Raw genomic sequence first — 18,024 nt, 5'->3', positions numbered from 1 at the left:
ATAGACAACAAACAAAAATGGACAAGAACCAATGATTTATTTGCCATGAATTCATTCAGATTATTTTAACAATTCTCAAATTGTCTGGTATTTTAAAATGGGGTTTCCCTCAGTTGTAAAGTAATTCAATGGTCCAAAAGGGTCTCGCTGCTGGTGCTATGACGTTCGGAGTAAACCCTTGATATTCCTCTGGAATTCAACTAAGACAAAACAAATTCATACTGCATTCATAACTTACAATTCAGCGGGAAGTTCAATTCATAGTCTAAAATTATTAACCAAATAATTTGGTGGAACAAATGCCAGAACAACGGCAAACATTGGCCTACTTCTGTTATAATGAAGGCCTCTGAGCTTTTGTTGTGTAAACGAAAGCAAAACAATGGGATATCAGGCCATATAATTATTAAAATATGCTTTTCTGTAATTCAATGATCTCTTAATTTCGTGAATCCTTTTTTCCTATCAAAAAGTTCCATTGTTATGACTGACCTGGAATTGACGACGGGGTGGAGCCTGTCTACGAAGAGGTCAATGGATGTATGCCATCTACATATTCTCTTTGTGATAGCTTAACGTGATTGCTTTTTACCTGACTGGAGGTTCTTCAGTCTTTTTTGGATTGTTAGTAAATGCTGCATGCCTTCAGAATCATTCAACCCACGGAGGGAGTTAGACCCAAGCCTCTTCTCGTGGCCTAAATATTGCCTGTGAAGAAAAAATGACGAAACAATACATACAGATCTGTAATGGCACTCAATAATGTAAAAGCATAAAACCCCAGAACCTTCTATCCACTCTCCCAGGAGACAGCAATTTGGGAGACAACAAATTGAGCATGAAAAGAAAAGATCTGGGCTAAACTATGAAATCTATGCAGAGATGCGGATTAGATTACCCATAGGGATATGGAGAAGCAGGCCTCGTAGAGAGGTTCCTCTGGGAAATCGTCACAGCAGAAGGGGAACGGATGGAGGGTGGTGCTCCACTTTTCCATGCTCCTGCTCTATATTGGTACCTTTCATCCCCTCCTTCTTCCAGCATCTGGGGACTCTGCAGAGAATCTAAACTGTCCACCTGCAGAACAAAAGGTACATAAAGCCAACAACTTTGTCAAATTGCAATACTGATGCAGAAATTCTAAGTTTTCTGTGGACTATGAAACCTCAGCTGCGCTTCTTCATTAAATTATGCTACTAAGGTAATGTAACAAGTATAGTAGCAATACACTGAAAGTGATTCTTTAGTCTGAGCAACCGTGCTGTGAGTAAAATATACCAATGTGTATCGATTGTCCATCATTTACAGAGTCTCACCTGTTTTTCTGCCCTTTTCTCCCAGTCCTTGATCTCGTCTAACACCTGCACCCAGTCTTGCCTCCCTGGGTCGTCTCTCCCAGCCTCCTTCTCCAGGACGGAGTGCAGGCTGGTTCTCAGGTGGAAGAACTCCTCCTTCAGGCCACCCTTGCGGGGGGCTAAGTACTGCGGTCCCTTCTCCTTGCCACAGACCTGGCTGCACCTCAGCAGGTCTGCCTGTAGGTGGCGCTGTACATCCGCCAGGTCCTTCTGACGCATTCTCAGGCTATTCAGAGCAAACCCCTTCTCCTCAGTTTGAGTTCTCAGCTTTTTTCTGTCAGAGTGGAGAAAGGGGACATAAGGGAGTGAGTAATGTCCAACCATTGGCCAGGGTGACGATTTGTGTCAATAAAGGAAAGTCTGTGTGTGCGCAGGTGTTTACCTGAGAATCTTGACAGTGTCTTGCAGCTCTTTCTCATATCTAATGGATCTTTCAAGGTCCTTGCTTGCCTTTGACTGCTCCTCCAGCAATTTAGTGTTCAAGGCAGCAACTTACAGAACCAATATAAAATCAGGTTTACACAGTTAAAGGGAAACATCTGATATAATCGTAAACATTATTTTGGTGGATTTTCACATTGACGAAGCAAAATTATTAATTTCACTCACTCTGGCTGTGCAGCGCCTGCTCTCTTGAAGACAATTTTTTTGCAGCTCTGTTCAGTTTCTCTTGAAGCTGCCCCACCTCCTTCACATGCCCAGACTCAGTCTTGTTCAGTGCATCCTGCAGAATCTCCACCTTCTCCCTGGCACTCTGAAGACCCACCTGCAGGTCCTGCACTGTGCTGTGGTGCTCCCCCTCAGTGGCCCGGAGAGTCTGCATCAAACTCTTGATCCTCTCCTCCAGCTCCTCTTTGCATTTCTCCAGAGACTGCTGCTGGGCCTTGGTTGCCCTGATCCAGCTCTCACTGACCCCCAGGGCCTCCTGTAAGGACTGGGTCTTCTCCTCTGAAGATCTGAGAGCTTCCTTCAGGGCTTTGGCTTTCTCATCTGTAGCCTTGAGCCAATGTTGTGTCGACTGAAGCTTTTCCTCTGAGGAGTTGAGGCTCTGCTGCAGGGACTGGGCCCTCTCATCCAAGGCCCAATGGTCATGTTGGAGGGATAAGACCTTCTCCTCTGAAGACTTCAGGCTCTGCTGCAGGAGAGAGACCTTTCCCTCAGAAGAGCCGAGGGTCTGCTGCAGAGACTTGACCCTCTCCTCAGACTTCCAGTTACTGTGCTGAAGGAAGTCAACCTTTTTCTCTGAAGCGCTAAGGTTCTGGCTAAGGCACTGGTTGTTCTTCTCAAAGGAAGCCAGGTTATGTTGCAGAGTCTGGTTCCTCTCTTGGGAGTCCCCAAGGATTTTCTGCAGGCTTTGGCCTCTCTTCTCAGACTCGTCCAGGTCCTGCTGAAGGGACTGGAGCCTATTGTCAGAGAACCGGAGGGTTTTCTGCAGACTCTGAATCCTTTCATTAGAGACCATGAGATTGTGCTGCAAGGACAGGATCTGTCCTTCAAACTCCTTGAGTTTCTGCTCCATGGAGTCTACCTTGCCCTCAGAAAGTCTGAGGTTCTGCTGGAGTGTGAGCTTGGAGCTCTTATTTTCTTGTTCAGCAGAGTGAAGGGAAAGGTGCAGGCTCTTCATCACAGTCTCATGTCGAGACTTGGCATCTCTGAGCTCCATTTTCAGGGCATCGTTCTCAGAGAGTAGGAATGTTCGGTCGGACGAGATCAGGTAACTCTGCACGTCATCCTTCAGACAAACAAAGCACAGAGGTTACATGCATGATGGTCATATATGACTATGGAAATGATCCTATAGCCTCACATTAAAAACACAGTCCTAAATCAAGAGGGAAACATATCCAGAGTACCTACCGAGTTTTTTGTAAAGGCTAATTTCAAAAGGAGCTCTTGGAGGGAGGGGGTGTGTAAGAGAATGTGTCTGTCCTGCTGATCTTTCCTGTGACAGCCATCTTCCAATGCTGATGACTTAATCACCAATTTACATGCATCTGAACGAATTTGATCCAAAATAGGCTGAGAACACAAAATATTACTGGATACTAAAGAAAACCATTTTTTAAAAAGAAGCCAAACAGTAATTTGCTACTATGCATTATCATCATACCTTCATGTGGGCTTGGACCATAGCCTCTACTTCTTTGTATGACATTTTAGACCGGTCTATTTCATCATGAAGCTGTCTTATTATATCAGAATGGGATTCTAGTAAATAAAAGAGTGAATTAGCAGACAACTTTAACATTAGATTTTTAAAATATTTGTTATATGCATTTGTAGAATTGTATCCAAAAGGCCCAAATACAATACAATGTTAGTTTTACCACTGGGTTGATTTCCCTCATCACTAGGAACTCCATATGCTGGACTTGAGCATCTACTATTGCTTGCATTTGACATTTTGTCTCCAAGACCCTGGAACAAACCAGATACAGATACTAAGTAAGATACATATCAAATAAACATATTTGCTAATGAACAATGTTTTGATGAGGACAACAAACCTTGCAAGGCAGGTCCTCAAATGTGTGGAGAGTGTTAGTGAAGTCTCCGTTGTCCATCATCATGCCAAAAATGGGGAATAACCCTATAGCTTGATTAAAATAGAATACTTCCAATTGTCATTGTTAGACAAATTATGTGCTAGCTAGGTTACATTAGCCACATTTTTACAAAATAAAAAAAGTTCCAAAATGCGCTAGTGATACGGCTCCTAAAATATCACTACTTTTCAAAATGTATGTTGTTCTCCAAGGAAACCTGACGTATGATTCTATAATTCCATTCGACCATTCCCGCCCTCTTAGCTCTGGTTGTAGATCCGAATGTAGTGGTATGAAAACGTAGAACGCCTGACGCGCGACCCACGTGATTACACAGCGCCCTTCGGGGCTGCTGGGATCTGTTGCTAAACCTTTTGCAACAGAAACAGTTAATTCCAAACGGAAAACCAGAGTTTCTATTGAACAAATTCAGGTACGTCGCTCCCAGTTTGATTCCGTTTAATCAGTTTACTTCCGTTTGGTTCTATATGTACAGTGCGTTCGGAAAGTATTCAGGCTCCTTCACTTTTTCCACATTTTGTTACGTTACGCAGACCCGGGTAATTCCAGTCCTCGGAGGGCCTGATAGACTTCCCCCCCATCCCTAGCAAACACATCTGATTTAAACTAATTGCATTCTAAACTGAAGATCATTAGCTGTGACTGGGGCAAAAGTCTGACACCAATCTGGCCCCGAGGACTGGAGTTGCCCAGGCTCGCACAGTTATGGCCTTATTCTAAAATTAAATACATATATATTTTAGCTAATCAATATACACACACAATACCCCATAATGAAAAAGTAAAAACAGAGTTTTAGAAAATGTTGCAAATGTATTAAAAATAAAAACAAAAATACTTATTTATTTACTTATACCTTATTTACTTAAGTATTCAGACCCTTTACTACGAGACTCGAAATTGAGCTCATGTGTATCCTGTTTCAATCGATCATCCTTGAGATCTGGGGAAGGGTACCAAAAAATGTCTGCAACATTGAAGGTCCCCAAGAACACAGTGGCCTCCATCATTCTTAAATGGAAGAAGTTTGGAACCACCAAGACTCATCCTAGAGCTGGCCACCCGGGGGAGAAGGGCCTTGGTCAGGGAGGTGACCAAGAACCCGATGGTCACTCTGACAGAGCTCCAGAGTTCCTCTGTGGAAATGGTTGTCCTTTTGGAAAGTTGTCCCCATCTCTGCAGCACTCCACCAATCAGGCATTTATGGTAAAGTGTCCAGACAAAAGACACTCCTCAGTAAAAGGCACATGACAGCCCGCTTGGAGTTTGCCAAAAGGCACCTAAAGGACTCTCAGACCATGAGAAACAAGGTTCTCTGGTCTGATGAAACCAAGATGAACTCTTTGGCCTGGGATGCCAAGCATCACATCTGGATGAAACCAGGCACATCTCATCACCTGGCCAATACCATCCCTACGTTGAAGCATGGTGGTGGTAGCATCATGCTGTGGGGATGTTTTTCAGCTGCAGGGACTGGGAGACTAGTCAGAATCGAGGGAAAGATTAACAGAGCAAAGTACAGAGATCCTTGATGAAAACCTGCTCCAGAACTATGAGGACCTCAGACTGGGGCGAAGGTTCACCGTTCAACAAGACAACGATCCTAAGCAGGAGTGGCTTCAGGACAAGTCTGGACAATGTCCTTGAGTGTCCCAGCCAGAGCCCGGACTTGAACCCGATCTAACATCTCTGGAGAGGCCTGAAAATACCAGTGCAGTGACAATCCCATCCAACCTGACAGAGCTTGAGAGGATCTGCAGAGAAGAATGGAAGAAACTCCCCAAATACCGGTGTACCAAGCTTGTAGCGTCATACCCAAGAAGACTCGAGGCTGTAATCGCAGCCAAAGGTGCTTCAACAAAGTACTGAGTTAAGGCTCTGCATACTTATTTTATTGTGATATTTCAGTTTCATTTTTTATACATTTGCAAAAATGTATAAAAACCTGTTTTTGCTTTTCCATTATGGGGGGTTGTGTGTAGATTTGAGGGGGGGAAACAATTGAATACATTTTAGAATAAGGCTGTAACGTAACAATGTGGAAAAAGTGAAGGGGTTTGAATACTTTCCGAATGCACTGTACATATCTACCTCAATTCCCTCTTACCCCTACACATTGCCTCGGTACTGGTACCCTATGTATATAGCCAAGTTACCATTACTCATTGTGTATTTATTCCTTGTTATTATTGCTCTTTTTCTCTCTCCATTGTTGGAAAGGGCCCATAAGTAAGCATTTCACTGTTAATCTAGTCCTGTTGTTTACGAAGCATGTGACAAATACAATTGGATTTAAACGGAAAACTGTTTACGTTGCAAGGGGTAGGCCTAATGAATACCCCCTGGTGTTAGCAAGACTAATGCCAAGTTCAAAACAACTGGGATCTCGGAAGAAAACAAGCTCCAACTGGGAAAAACCTTTTGAACGGTCTTCCAACTCGAAATTTGAAGTCGGAATCTCAGGCATCTTTTTAGAGCTCCAACTTTTTGACATGAAGATCACTGACGTTATGATTTGACCTAGTTTTTTTCCAAGTTCCCAGTTATGTTGTGCCGCGTTCACATGCTAGTCGGAACTAGGAAACATAGACATTTTTCGACTTGCTAACTGGTTTAACGGTGCACATGTATAACTACAACCGATTAACAAGTTTGAAATTTCCTAGTAGCACGTGAATGCAGCATTTAAAGCACCATATTGAAAACACGTCACTGACAGAAAGACAACATTTATGTTGGCATTCATTTTGGAACTTTATTTTTTTCACCCACCTTTTGATTGACATAAATTAAGAGAAGGTTGTACAATTGAATTTCATTCCTGCTCTTCTGACAGTTGAATTCGGTTGACAATACATTTTAATGTCACTTCACTCTGATATAGCTCAATGTTTTAATGATTAGGGCTCTTTCACAGGGCATATTTTCTCTATGTAAAACATTCAAGCAAAATACTAACAAAAAGACAAAAAAAATCTAAACCAAGATCATGTAGCCACAATATGAGACACGCTTTTCACGCCACTTTGATACAGCTGCACCCGGAAGTGATTTTCGTAGCAGGTTAGGAGAGCATTTTCCAAAGCCCTAACCCTTAATAATGTTTGCCTAATTCTCCTAACCTGCTATGTTAATTCTCCTAACCTGCTGTGTAAGTTCTCCTAACCCGCTACAAAAGTCACTTCCGGTCGTAGCTGTAACAATATATGGGCAGGTAACAGTGCAAACAGCGTTTGAGAGCATGCATGACATTTTGTTAGAACAGGGAAATTATGGACAAATGGCAAAATATTTCCTAAGGACCTCATATTTTATATAATTAAAAAAACATGATTGATTGCATAACACATTTGAACATTTTCCCTCTGTTGTATTGTATTGTTATAGCAGTACTACTTTTCAAAAAGCTGTAAAGTGTAAACAGTCCAGTAAGTATGATCTCCTTGTGGGCCACGCCCACCATAATAAATGAGCTCAGATGACAACTGACTGGTAGACTCAAGCATTTCTGTTTTGATGAGGACCAATCATAGTAGTGTTATGAAACATTTTCTTTATACCTTCCTCATTCACCAGTATTGCTTCAGATAAGATGGCATAAATCAAAAGAAAGATATTCTTGGGTAGCGTGCCTTGAACATCATGTTGCTATTCTCACCAGTTGAAAATACTGAATTCTATACTAGGCTAGTCAATATTCTTCTCTTGAAATGTATCTTCTGTAACCCTTCTTACAGATTGGTGGGGAAAAGGCCACACAAAAATCAAGCACTGCACAATTATGTTTTTCACAGCATGCGCTGAACAGTAGCACAAGAGAGACACATGGAGGGAATTCCCTTGCTTGCAAACATCAGCAATATAGACATGGAAGTCACCAGACAACTTTGGAAGCATGGACAAATACACTATATCATAGACATAGAACTGCTTTATTTTATATTCATTCTCATCGTAAGAGTCCAAACACACACAGACATACAGCCATCTATTTATTCTCGTGTATAAATAGATGAATATACACAGATATACATAAATACATATTTCTGATATGTATATTCATTTTTAAACCATGCTATGTCTCTGTAAAGGAGGGCACACTGTGATTTGAAAACATGTACACTAAACTGGTACAGTAAAACTGACATCATACAAAAAAAAAGAAAACAGCTGTGATTTATAAACCATAAATCGAGCTGCATCATGTCAACACCTTGAAGAACATGGTACAGTAAATCATGTGTAGCTCTTAATCATTTCCTGCCAGCAGCAAAAAATGTAATCAAATAAAAATAATATTCTCCAATTCAAATGGAAAATATATTTATAATCTTTATATATGTATTTATAATTGTATATACACATTTTCTGGCTCACAACTACAGTATTGAAAAAAAGGACTTGAAAATAATAAATACAACAGCACTACTATGAAAAAACATCAATATGATACGTTTTAATTTCTCAATAAGGCAATTAAAACTAAGACTACACCTGTACTGTACAACATACTGCTGCTATGGTCTCTTGATGACATGGACAACAGCAACTGATTACAACTGGCCACTGCACGTTATGATAGAATGATCAGTATTTTACAAGTTTTGACATTGACGCCTTCCGTCCCGCACAGATATACAAACACACCAACTAACTTAAACAGCCAAGTGTGAAACAGAAAAGGAATAAAAACATATTGAAACACAACTTAAACCTTAAAACATGGAATTCACATAAATACTATAACACTAATCCTATACCAGATGATTGTGATGAAGACTTCACTTTCACATCTGATGATGGTTGATACATAAAAGTGCTGTCTAAGAGCAGCGTGAAATCCCTCTTAGATTAACTATTACTAAATAACAGAAGTATTAATTAATTCTGGACATACGTGATACTGTGAGTGTTTTGGCCTAAGTAATCAAATCCATTAGCCTAAATCCCCTCCAGCAGAGCTAACATTCAGAGTCAAGATTTGACTGCTGAAATATTGGTATTTCATGACATTAACACAGCTCAATGAATCATTATGCTTAGAAAATGATTTGTTTGCATTTCTCTGAAAGTTGGGCGGTTCTGGAAGACTTTGTAATGATGTAGGATTTTGAAATGATTGACAATACCCAACCTTATTTAGTGTTGCAATGATCTGGTTTTGAGGCTAGAAGCCTGTAGCAATACTGTGATTGAAATGGCAAAATAAATACATAAGAACGAATAAACAAACCTGTAAAATAATACATTAGGCTTATGAGATTTACCAAGTCATGTTTTCTGAAACACATTCTATAGATCATTTTTCATCTATTGGAAATAAAGTGTTCCCTCTCCAATGGTAAAGTACCTTTCAACATAGTGGTAAAATACCATTCAACATAGCGGTAAAGTACCACTTCGATAGCGACGTTAATATTGCTGCTAGAGCTACATATGAAGCACACAACATAACTAAATATATTCACAGTACTAAAAAATGTCTGAAAAAAGTGCACAAATAAAAAAGATTTAAAAAACAATAATAAACTAAGAAAAATCACAATATAAATTAACATGATATCAATGAAATACATGTGACCATTTGACTGTATCGACATTTGGGAATGTGAGAGGATTAGCAGAGTTGCCTCAATGCCCATGTTTTTATGGGGCATGCTAGATGTATAGCCGAGCAATTTGAGTTCCTGCATTTCTTCTGGTATGGCAATTTGGAGTTGGGGTGGGTTGAAAGGAGGGGAATCGATCATACAGTATCATCACCACTGTGACCACGGGATGTCGAGGCGGTTTCCCTCACAGTATTTAGTCTGTTTTGTTTTTGTATCCATGTTTTAAAATACAGTTCTGGATTGGAATGCTTCCGCTGTCTGCCAATCAGAGGCCCGGGGATCAGTCTGATGGCTCCTTTCTCCACGGAATCATCCTCTCAGCTCTACGGAGGAGTGTTTAAGGTTGGTGGAAGGAGAGAGGGAGAAAAAAGAGAGAAATAGAAGTTGTAAATCTTTGGTACATAATCCTGTCGAGTGTAAAATAATCTATTCTTCCCCCACAGCACAATATAACTGAGGTATAACTCTTATCAAAGCACATCTATTGATCAAAGGTATATCAATAATTTAAAGGGAAAGTCAGAGGACATAGTGAAAATAAGAGGGTAGAAAAATGTAGTATTTTCCTCTCAAATGAACATCCCCTCAACACAACTAAATAATGCATTTTTCCATGACTGCTTTTACATTTGTATTCATCTATGCATAGACAAACCCCAGGAGACAATCTACTTCCACTAAGCACTGTAATGCCATGTCCCACGGCTCTGATTCCACTTATTCCTCTGGCAGCTCCTGTCCCTGGGGGACGTGGAAGTGACGATTCTCTGTGTGTCTTCTCTATGGAGAATAATGGGACGGGGGAGGAGTGATTGTTCAATCCACTTCTTCCTTGCCACATACGAGTGCAGTGGGTTTTGACCAGGGGTTAGCCAGCCTGCTACAGCTCTGAGCTTCTACAACTACTGCAGTTTAGGATTGTTAAAATACCCTGCACAAAAAAAGCTCAGAGGGTGTAATAGGGTCATTTCATATTCCTAACAAGATGAGTAGAATGGCCTTTAGTAACACTTTATTTGGATAGTTTCAAGTAGATGGTTTGTAGATGTTCAGTAGCTGTTCAATTACTGTCAACAGCATTTCAACTAACCCTAGCATTAACCTTAACCCTAAATGTAACTTTTACCCTTTGCTAACAATAACCCTAACCGTAGCATGCAGTTGCTTATCAACAGATAGTTTGTTGATAGTATAACCATCTGTAGATCATCTATTTTTTTTAACCTTTATTTTACTAGGCAAGTCAGTTAAGAACAAATTCTTATTTTAAATAACTGCCTGTTCAGGGGCAGAACGACAGATTTGTACCTTGTCAGCTCGGGGATTCGAACTTGCAACCTTTCGGTTACTAGTCCAACGCTCTAACCACTAGGCTACCTGCCGCCCCATAGTCTATATGGGACTATCCAAATAAAAATTTGACCTGGACTTTAATCATGACATTTTTCAATGGATTCATATATGTTTCTTTAAGAAGAAAATGAGTGATTGCTTATCCATCTCCACCCAACCCTTGCCGGAAACTAGAAGCCCGTAATGGGATATGTCTGCTCAACTTTCCAAAGCAGTAATAGTAGCTTTAGTAATAAGAGTTTAATTTATAATTTATCTAAAATCTCAATTACAGAACATCCATGGGATTTGGCACCCTGAAAATACCCAGTGAAATAGAAGTCATCAGTAATATAACAGAGTTTGTACCAAGGGATCAATTATGGTGTCTCATAACAGTCGTTTCTGATCATTTGTGCAGAGTGGATGAAAGAGGAGCATCTGAAAGCAATACTGTCATATTATATGGACTCAAGAACAAAGAAAACACAGTTATTGGGTTTCATAGAGGAACTGTACAAATCAATGTATTGCCATACTTGCCTATATTCATCTGACCATCTGCCTTGTACTGTATGTGTCAAAGCGATTATATGTTGGTCAGTTGTTTCAGAAAAATCAAATGACATTGACAACTGTAGCTGTGTGGGTTTGGGATCTGGCAATGGTGATGCATGAGCCAGGAGGTGGTAGGTTGCAAAATTCTGCTTACTTTCCCAAAAATCCCTGGTTCTCTGCTTATTCCCTTCTGATTCCGGGAATCTTCCAATCGGGATTTCGGGAAAACCTGGGACTTTTGGGAAAGCTACCAGAATTTTGCAACCCTAGCGGAGGAGACATGTACCAAGTTGCCAAACCACATGCAGCCAGACAGACCCAGGGTTGTGAAGAAACTGAACAGCATGCTGGGTGTTGCATGGTGAAAGGAGGGGGAACCAAATGGTCATAACTGGCACAGCCATACTGAGTGGGCATGATGGTTGGGCCGGCCAATACACACTGGTACTGGAGGTGTAATTCATACTACTTACTGTCTCGCTCTCCTCCCCTTCTCCATCCGGCAAGGTCTGAGACTCACTGCCGTAGTGCAGAGGGGAGTACACCCAGGTCTTGTCCTCAGGGGGCTGCACAAATGACACAGCAGAGGGCGCCAGAAAGAGGGGGCCATTGGATGCAGCACAGAGAGAAGCAGAGGCAGGCAAGAGAGATAGACAGGACAGGAAAACACAAGACAGGCAGGAAAATAAAATTAGAAATGCAAAAGGAGGAAATGCCATTACAGAAAGTGTGAGCTTGGAATATAGATGAGCCTAACAATAGAAATGTGAAAGTGAAATACTACCAGTGAAATCCTATTGGAATACTGCCTAGAGCAGGAGTCTCAAATCTTTTCTAGCATGACAGCAATTTTTATTTATTTAAATAGGCATATTATTTTCTTCTACTCTACCCTGCAACTCTTCCCAGATCCTTGGTGTACAATATATATTTGTTTCTGTCAATATACCAGGTAAAATAATGCTTAATAAATAACTAAGTGGGACCCATAAAGTTATATTTAGTATTTTCCTAAATTATATTTTCTCAGTACATTTCCTCCAGGTTTGGGATTTTTAAAATTAGTTTTACAATTATAGAGAAATATTGAAAATGTATGTTCTGAGTCCATGTCAATACTTAAAGGCCCAATGTAGATGTTTTTATATCATTTCTGGGTAACAATTAAGTACCTTAATGTAATAGATTTCCATTCAAATTGGCAAAAATAGCTTTTTAACATTTGTTTTTTAAATCTCAAACAAGAGGGGGGGGGGCGACGACGACTAAAAACGAGCTTATTGGCAGAGAGGTTTGGAACTCTATTAACCAGTTTACTGCATGGTGATGTCACCATAGGAAGCCGATGTTTGCGCCCATGCAAACCTGCTGATTGGAAAGTCATGTGTAGATTGTATTTTCAACCAGCAACTATGAGGAAATAACACTGATACAAGTTTAATCAGATGTTGTACAATATGATATAAAACACAGGCAAAACTACATTTAGTTTGCACTGGGCCTGTAAATCACATCAGAAGACAATTTTTTCAGTCTGAAAAAAATATATATATATAACATTTAGATTTTTGAGAGTAATTCACCTTTAATTGCGCATCTAGCAAGAGAGGCATTTGTAGGTCTAGGATGATTCTGCTGCAGCACATGTCATGGCAAAGTTTGCGAAACAATCACCACCCAATTGATACAAATAATCATGATATAGTTCTGTCAGGTAATACTACTTTGCAGTTAACATTTAATAGTTTTTTTTTTAAAGTCTTCTGTCTACCCATAAGACAGTTATCATTAGCGTTGCTAACTGACTGCATTCAGAGTGATAGACTAACGCTGGCACCAAACAGAAAATTAATTGGCAGATATTGTGTTATGTTTGGGTTTTTAAGCCAATAGTGACTAACCAAGGGTGGGATAATGTCAATGTGGCTTTGATTGGATAGTAGCCGGGAGCTTTATGTTTATGACAGTATGCGATGGAACACATGATAGATTGGCGAGCTACTCATAAGTGGGCTGTGAGCTTGCGATCTACCTGTTGGAGACCCCTGGCCTAGAGGTAGACTACTAACATGTACGAACATCCACATTGCATTCAAAAGAATGTTAGTTCTTTCCTGCTATCACTTTCAAAACTCTTCATTTGTAATGCTGGCTGGGAGGCCTTTGCATGTGACTAAGAATTGCTTTCTATGACTATGCTATTTCAAAAAATCCATGGTGAAGTGGACAGGAAACATTTGGAATCTGCAGTATGTATCAGCCAGAAAACAGGGTGGGAGTGGGTGGTTAGCGGTGGGTGGAAAGCGAGCGTGCCATCACTGCCAACAGCCAAAAGGACATATTCTCCCAAAGCATCTTCCCCCCCTTTCTTTCTTACTATGTGCATTAAGTGTTTAGCCCTGTCAGAGCCTCAGCACTGCTCAGTCTCTGAGGCAGTGACCGTGGCCCCATACGGTACTTTCCCTTTCAGAAAGAGCAGCAGCTGCCACACACTGCCTGTGATGACGTAGCTGGAAGCGGCACTGAGGTTTGACGTCACATACACACTTGTCGCTCACACACACTCTTACACACACACACGCCACACTCACAGCGCAAGAGCTGTGAGTGTCTCCACAGGGAGACCCCTCAGGTGGAGAGAGAAAGTGAGAGAGGTGGGTATATAAGGAGTGAACGAGAGACAGATGGCCTCAAATGAGAAGCCAGAGCCCCCTCCTGTCACTCAGCCGCCTCCTCCCTTCTTTCCCTCTCTCCCTCTCTCCCTCTCTCTCCTCTCTCTCTCTCTCTCTCTCTCTCTCTCTCTCTCTCTCTCTCTCTCTCTCTCTCTCTCTCTCTCTCTCTCTCTCTCTCTCTCTATACAGCCGGCCATGATTTGATTCAACATGAAGAGGAACAAACCCCAAGGGGAGGAGGAGGTATATAAATAATATTAACAAAGACGTGATATGAAGGCAGAACAAAAAAAGACCATGACCCTTTTGTTATGAGAGGAAACACATGACATGATGAAATAAGAAAGGTCTAGAACAATACGTAGAGCATATAATGTGTCATGCCCTCTTACAAATCAAGTATCCCTTGAGAAAAGGAATATCAGTCCATAATGTATCTTGTCTAATTTTCACTGACATCTTTGGAAAACATTGAGAAGATCAACTGAGGAATCAGTACAGTTACAGCACTAAGACTCAAAGTAAGGAGACTGGGGGACTAAGCTACAACAACTCCAGTCACAGCTATAAGCCATTGATATTTGTATAAAAAGATGCAACTAACTGAAGCATTGACTAAGCAGTTAGCAGAGTTACCAGCATGTCCCACAGACTTACACTGCATCTGAGAGCTGGTCTGGAGCTTTCTCCTCCGCAGGACAGGAGAGAACACCCAGGTTCTCCCTGCAAGCTGACAGCATCCCCACAGAGAGATGGGAGACACCAGAGAGGGCAGAGGAGAGGGGTGAAAAGGATGGAGGGACAGACAAATGAGACAAAGCTGGAACATGGAGAGAAATTAAAAAGGTTAAGTATAGAGGTGATAGAAGAGATGATTTCTGGTTTGACTGTGTTACGGTGAAGGGTGACGAAATTAAATGTCAATCAGCCATGATGATGAATAAGTCAGGTGCTTTCTTTCACTCTCTCACTCTCCTCTCTCCACCTTGAAGGCGTCAGCATGCCTCAGTTCGGCTGGCGCCTAGCTAAACAAGTGTGCTCACATACTCCCTTAAAACACCTTCGCTTGAAAAACTAGGGGGGAAAAGCACTAATAGTACTATGCCCAAAATACAACGTATACATGCAGTGGACACTATATCCGTGCTTTAGGGCCCATAATGCAATTCCTCGAAAAATGGGCTTCACAAGTTTTCAGATTTGAAGACAAATGGAGGAAAATATGCAGCCGAAGTCCGACGAGAGTGGATACAAATTCATTGCTTTAACTAATTATCAAAAATGTTGAGCAAGGTTATAAAGTAATGACTTTTCAAATAAGTTACATTATGTTGGCTGACAATTTGTTAGCTATGCTATCCTTACGAAACGCATAGCATTACAGCAGTATGTACCAGTATGTTTGCTAGTTACTTAATGTTTGTTGGCTACTAATACATCAAAATTGTCAGGCAGTATATTAACTAATCTGCTATTTAACTACCTACCCAACGTTTATTGACTTGATTATTCACATCATTCTTAGCTAAGTGGTATAGTTGTTGTGCGTTTCAATGGACATTGTTAATTCTGGCTATCTACTCCGATTTCAGAGCACTCTCGCACAGAATAACTCAACACCTGTTGAATGTGGCCGTTGCCAGTAAACGTTGGCAAAGAAAAAGCGTCCTTAAATTGGTGCCAGCAGCACAGTTACAGTCACCAAGGCTCTGAATAACATGAACAGCCTAACCAGCTATGCTAGGGCAAGTAAAATGATCAGAGTGAGGTGTTACTCATTTGTTATGCTAACAAGCTAGCAAGAGGTTGCATAGCAACAGCATCAACATCCGGTAGACAGGCGAAGCTCTAGTACTCTCAACTGAAACGATACCTTTCGCTTACAGTATACTCAAATTAACTAATAGCAGTGGTGTAAAATACTACTAAAGTACTACTTAAGTAGTGTCTGTTCTTTACTATTTATATTTTTGACAACTATTACTTCACCATATTCCTAAATAAAATTATGTACTTTTTACTCCATACAATTCCCTGACACCCAAAAGTACTTGTTACATTTTGAATGCTTAGCAGGACAGGAAAATGGTCTAATTCACACTTATCAAGAGGACATCCCTGGTCATCCCTACTACATCTGATCTGGCAGACTCACTAAACACATTCGTCGTTTGTAAATGATGTCTGAGTGTTGGAGCGTGCCCCTGACTATCCATAAATAAAACAATAATATGGTGGTGTCTGGTTTTCTTAATATTAGGAATTTGAAATGATTTATACTTTTAGTTTTGATACTTAAGTTTATTTAAAACCAAATACTTTGACTTTTACTCTAGGTAACTCTCACTTTTACTTGAGTAATTACTCTTTAGTTATGTAGTATACAGTATGTTAGTATGGGTATTAGAAGACAGCTCAAAATAGTCCGAATTAATCTAAAATATCTCAAGAAATCTGTCAAATGTTTACGTTTTTGCCGAAGAGATATTAGTCGCGCAATTCTACATCTAACTAAGATGTTTGGTGCAGTATTTTTCAATGAGAAAATGTGCATGAAAACTAGTCGTCTTTCATAGAATGACAAAAGACTTCCCTACTGTTGACCAATCACCGACAAGGGGCGTAGACTTTGACTCCGAACTTCGACTTGTGTGAACAGCCGAGAAAACCCTCACCGATGTCCAAAACGAACAAAAACGTCATAATATATGCACAAACTCTACCGAACTGATTTATTACTGTTACCAGTAATAATGAATCTCCATGGAGGCTAAATATGCTAACATGTGCAAACAAAAATAAACTAATTGCAAAGACAGTCAATCCAGCTCAAAAAGGAGAAAAAAATGCAAGGAAAACAAAAGATAGCAGTGGCAGCTGTACAGATAACTCAACCAAAGGGCTTTGACTTCTCAAACAGAAAGTTTACACAATTCACTAAGCAAAACATTAAGAAATATAGCTGGCTACATTCTATCTATGATAAACAGACATTTTTTTTTAAAGACCTTGCTTTTTCATTGTAAGCTCATTTAAAAAAGTCAAATAGCATTGAACTTCTGTTGTCATCTGATGAAAATTAAGCTATTCTCTGCCAAATGTGTTGCACTAATGTATTTTCTGTGAAGGAAAACTACAGTTGAATTCGGAAGTTTACATACACTTATGTTGGAGTCATTAAAACTCGTTTTTCAACCACTCCACAAACGTCTTGTTGACAAACTATAGTCTTGGCAAGTCAGTTAGGACATCTACTTTGTGCATGACACAAGTCATTTTTCCAACAATTGTTTACAGACAGATTATTTCACAATCCCACTGGGTGAGAAGTTTACAAACACTGAGTTGACTGTGCCTTCAAACAGCTGGAAAAATTCCAGAAAATTATGTCATGGCTTTAGAAGCTTCTGATAGGCTAATTTACATAATTTGAGTCAATTGGAGGTGTACCTGTGGATGTATTTCAAGGCCTACCTTCAAACTCAGTGCCTCTTTGCTTGACATCATGGGAAAATCAAAATAAATCAGCCAAGACCTCAATATTTTTAGACTTCCACAAGTCTGGTTCATCCTTGGGAGCAATTTCCAAATGCCTGAAGGTACCATTTTCATCTGTACAAACAATAGTATGCAAGTATAAACACCATGGGACCACGCAGCCGTCATACCGCTCAGGAAGGAGATGAGTTCTGTCTCCAAGAGATGAACGTACTTTGGTGCGAAAAGTGCAAATCAATCTCAGAACAGCAAAGGACCTTGGGAAGAAGCTGGAGGAAACAGATACAAAAGTATTTATATCCACAGTAAAACGAGTCCTATATCGACATAACCTGAAAGGTCGCTCAGCAAGGAAGAAGCCACTGCTCCAAAACCGCCATTAAAAAAAGCCAGACTACGGTTTGCAGCTGCACATGGGGACAAAGATCGT

At 40.4% G+C, this 18,024-nt stretch overlaps 2 protein-coding genes and 1 long non-coding RNA gene across 5 annotated transcripts in view; 1 reads left to right on the top strand and 2 right to left on the bottom strand.

The window, feature by feature from the left end:
- Positions 1 to 20: 20 nt before the first annotated feature.
- On the bottom strand, positions 21 to 4,328 carry LOC123997116 (interaptin-like). Its single transcript, XM_046301182.1, has 10 exons — positions 3,863 to 4,328; positions 3,683 to 3,773; positions 3,466 to 3,563; positions 3,213 to 3,374; positions 1,965 to 3,087; positions 1,738 to 1,846; positions 1,317 to 1,629; positions 899 to 1,077; positions 593 to 708; positions 21 to 200 (listed from the first exon to the last, which is right to left on the bottom strand). The coding sequence occupies exons 1-10, from the start codon at positions 3,923 to 3,925 to the stop codon at positions 157 to 159; spliced, it is 2,298 nt and encodes a 765-aa protein (XP_046157138.1). The 5' UTR covers positions 3,926 to 4,328; the 3' UTR covers positions 21 to 156.
- LOC123997118 lies at positions 4,227 to 17,125 on the top strand. The gene is made up of 3 exons (XR_006832094.1): positions 4,227 to 4,334; positions 9,768 to 9,876; positions 14,286 to 17,125. It is a non-coding gene; the product is annotated as an uncharacterized LOC123997118 (long non-coding RNA).
- Positions 8,062 to 18,024, bottom strand: part of LOC123997117 (phosphatidylinositol 4-phosphate 5-kinase type-1 gamma-like) — an 82,763-nt gene continuing 72,800 nt past the window's right edge. The window contains exons 17-19 of one of the 3 annotated variants that reach the window (XR_006832093.1): positions 14,754 to 14,826; positions 11,898 to 11,990; positions 8,062 to 9,857 (exon numbers count right to left, since the gene is read on the bottom strand). Coding sequence is in view for 2 of the 3 variants with exons in the window: in XM_046301183.1 (XP_046157139.1) it covers positions 9,852 to 9,857; positions 11,898 to 11,990 (99 nt within the window). In the remaining variant the exon portion in view is untranslated. The remainder of the gene's footprint in view (positions 9,858 to 11,897; positions 11,991 to 14,753; positions 14,827 to 18,024) is intronic. The other 2 variants (XM_046301183.1, XM_046301184.1) reach the window with 2 other exon arrangements.

The sequence above is a fragment of the Oncorhynchus gorbuscha genome, linkage group LG15 (genome assembly GCF_021184085.1).
Source record: "Oncorhynchus gorbuscha isolate QuinsamMale2020 ecotype Even-year linkage group LG15, OgorEven_v1.0, whole genome shotgun sequence".
NCBI lineage: Eukaryota > Metazoa > Chordata > Actinopteri > Salmoniformes > Salmonidae > Oncorhynchus > Oncorhynchus gorbuscha.
Note: the sequence above shows the minus strand (reverse complement) of the source record. Positions and strands in the feature narration are given on the sequence as shown.

Excerpts from the sequence above, each read along its gene's own strand:
- LOC123997116 (XM_046301182.1), bottom strand. The coding sequence starts at position 3,925 with ATGATGATGGACAACGGAGACTTCACTAACACTCTCCACACATTTGAG. Across the intron at positions 3,774-3,862 it reads TTGAGGACCTGCCTTGCAAG|GGTCTTGGAGACAAAATGTC; the intron begins GTTTGTTGTCCT and ends GGTTTGTTCCAG. Across the intron at positions 3,375-3,465 it reads TGGTCCAAGCCCACATGAAG|CCTATTTTGGATCAAATTCG; the intron begins GTATGATGATAA and ends TTGTGTTCTCAG.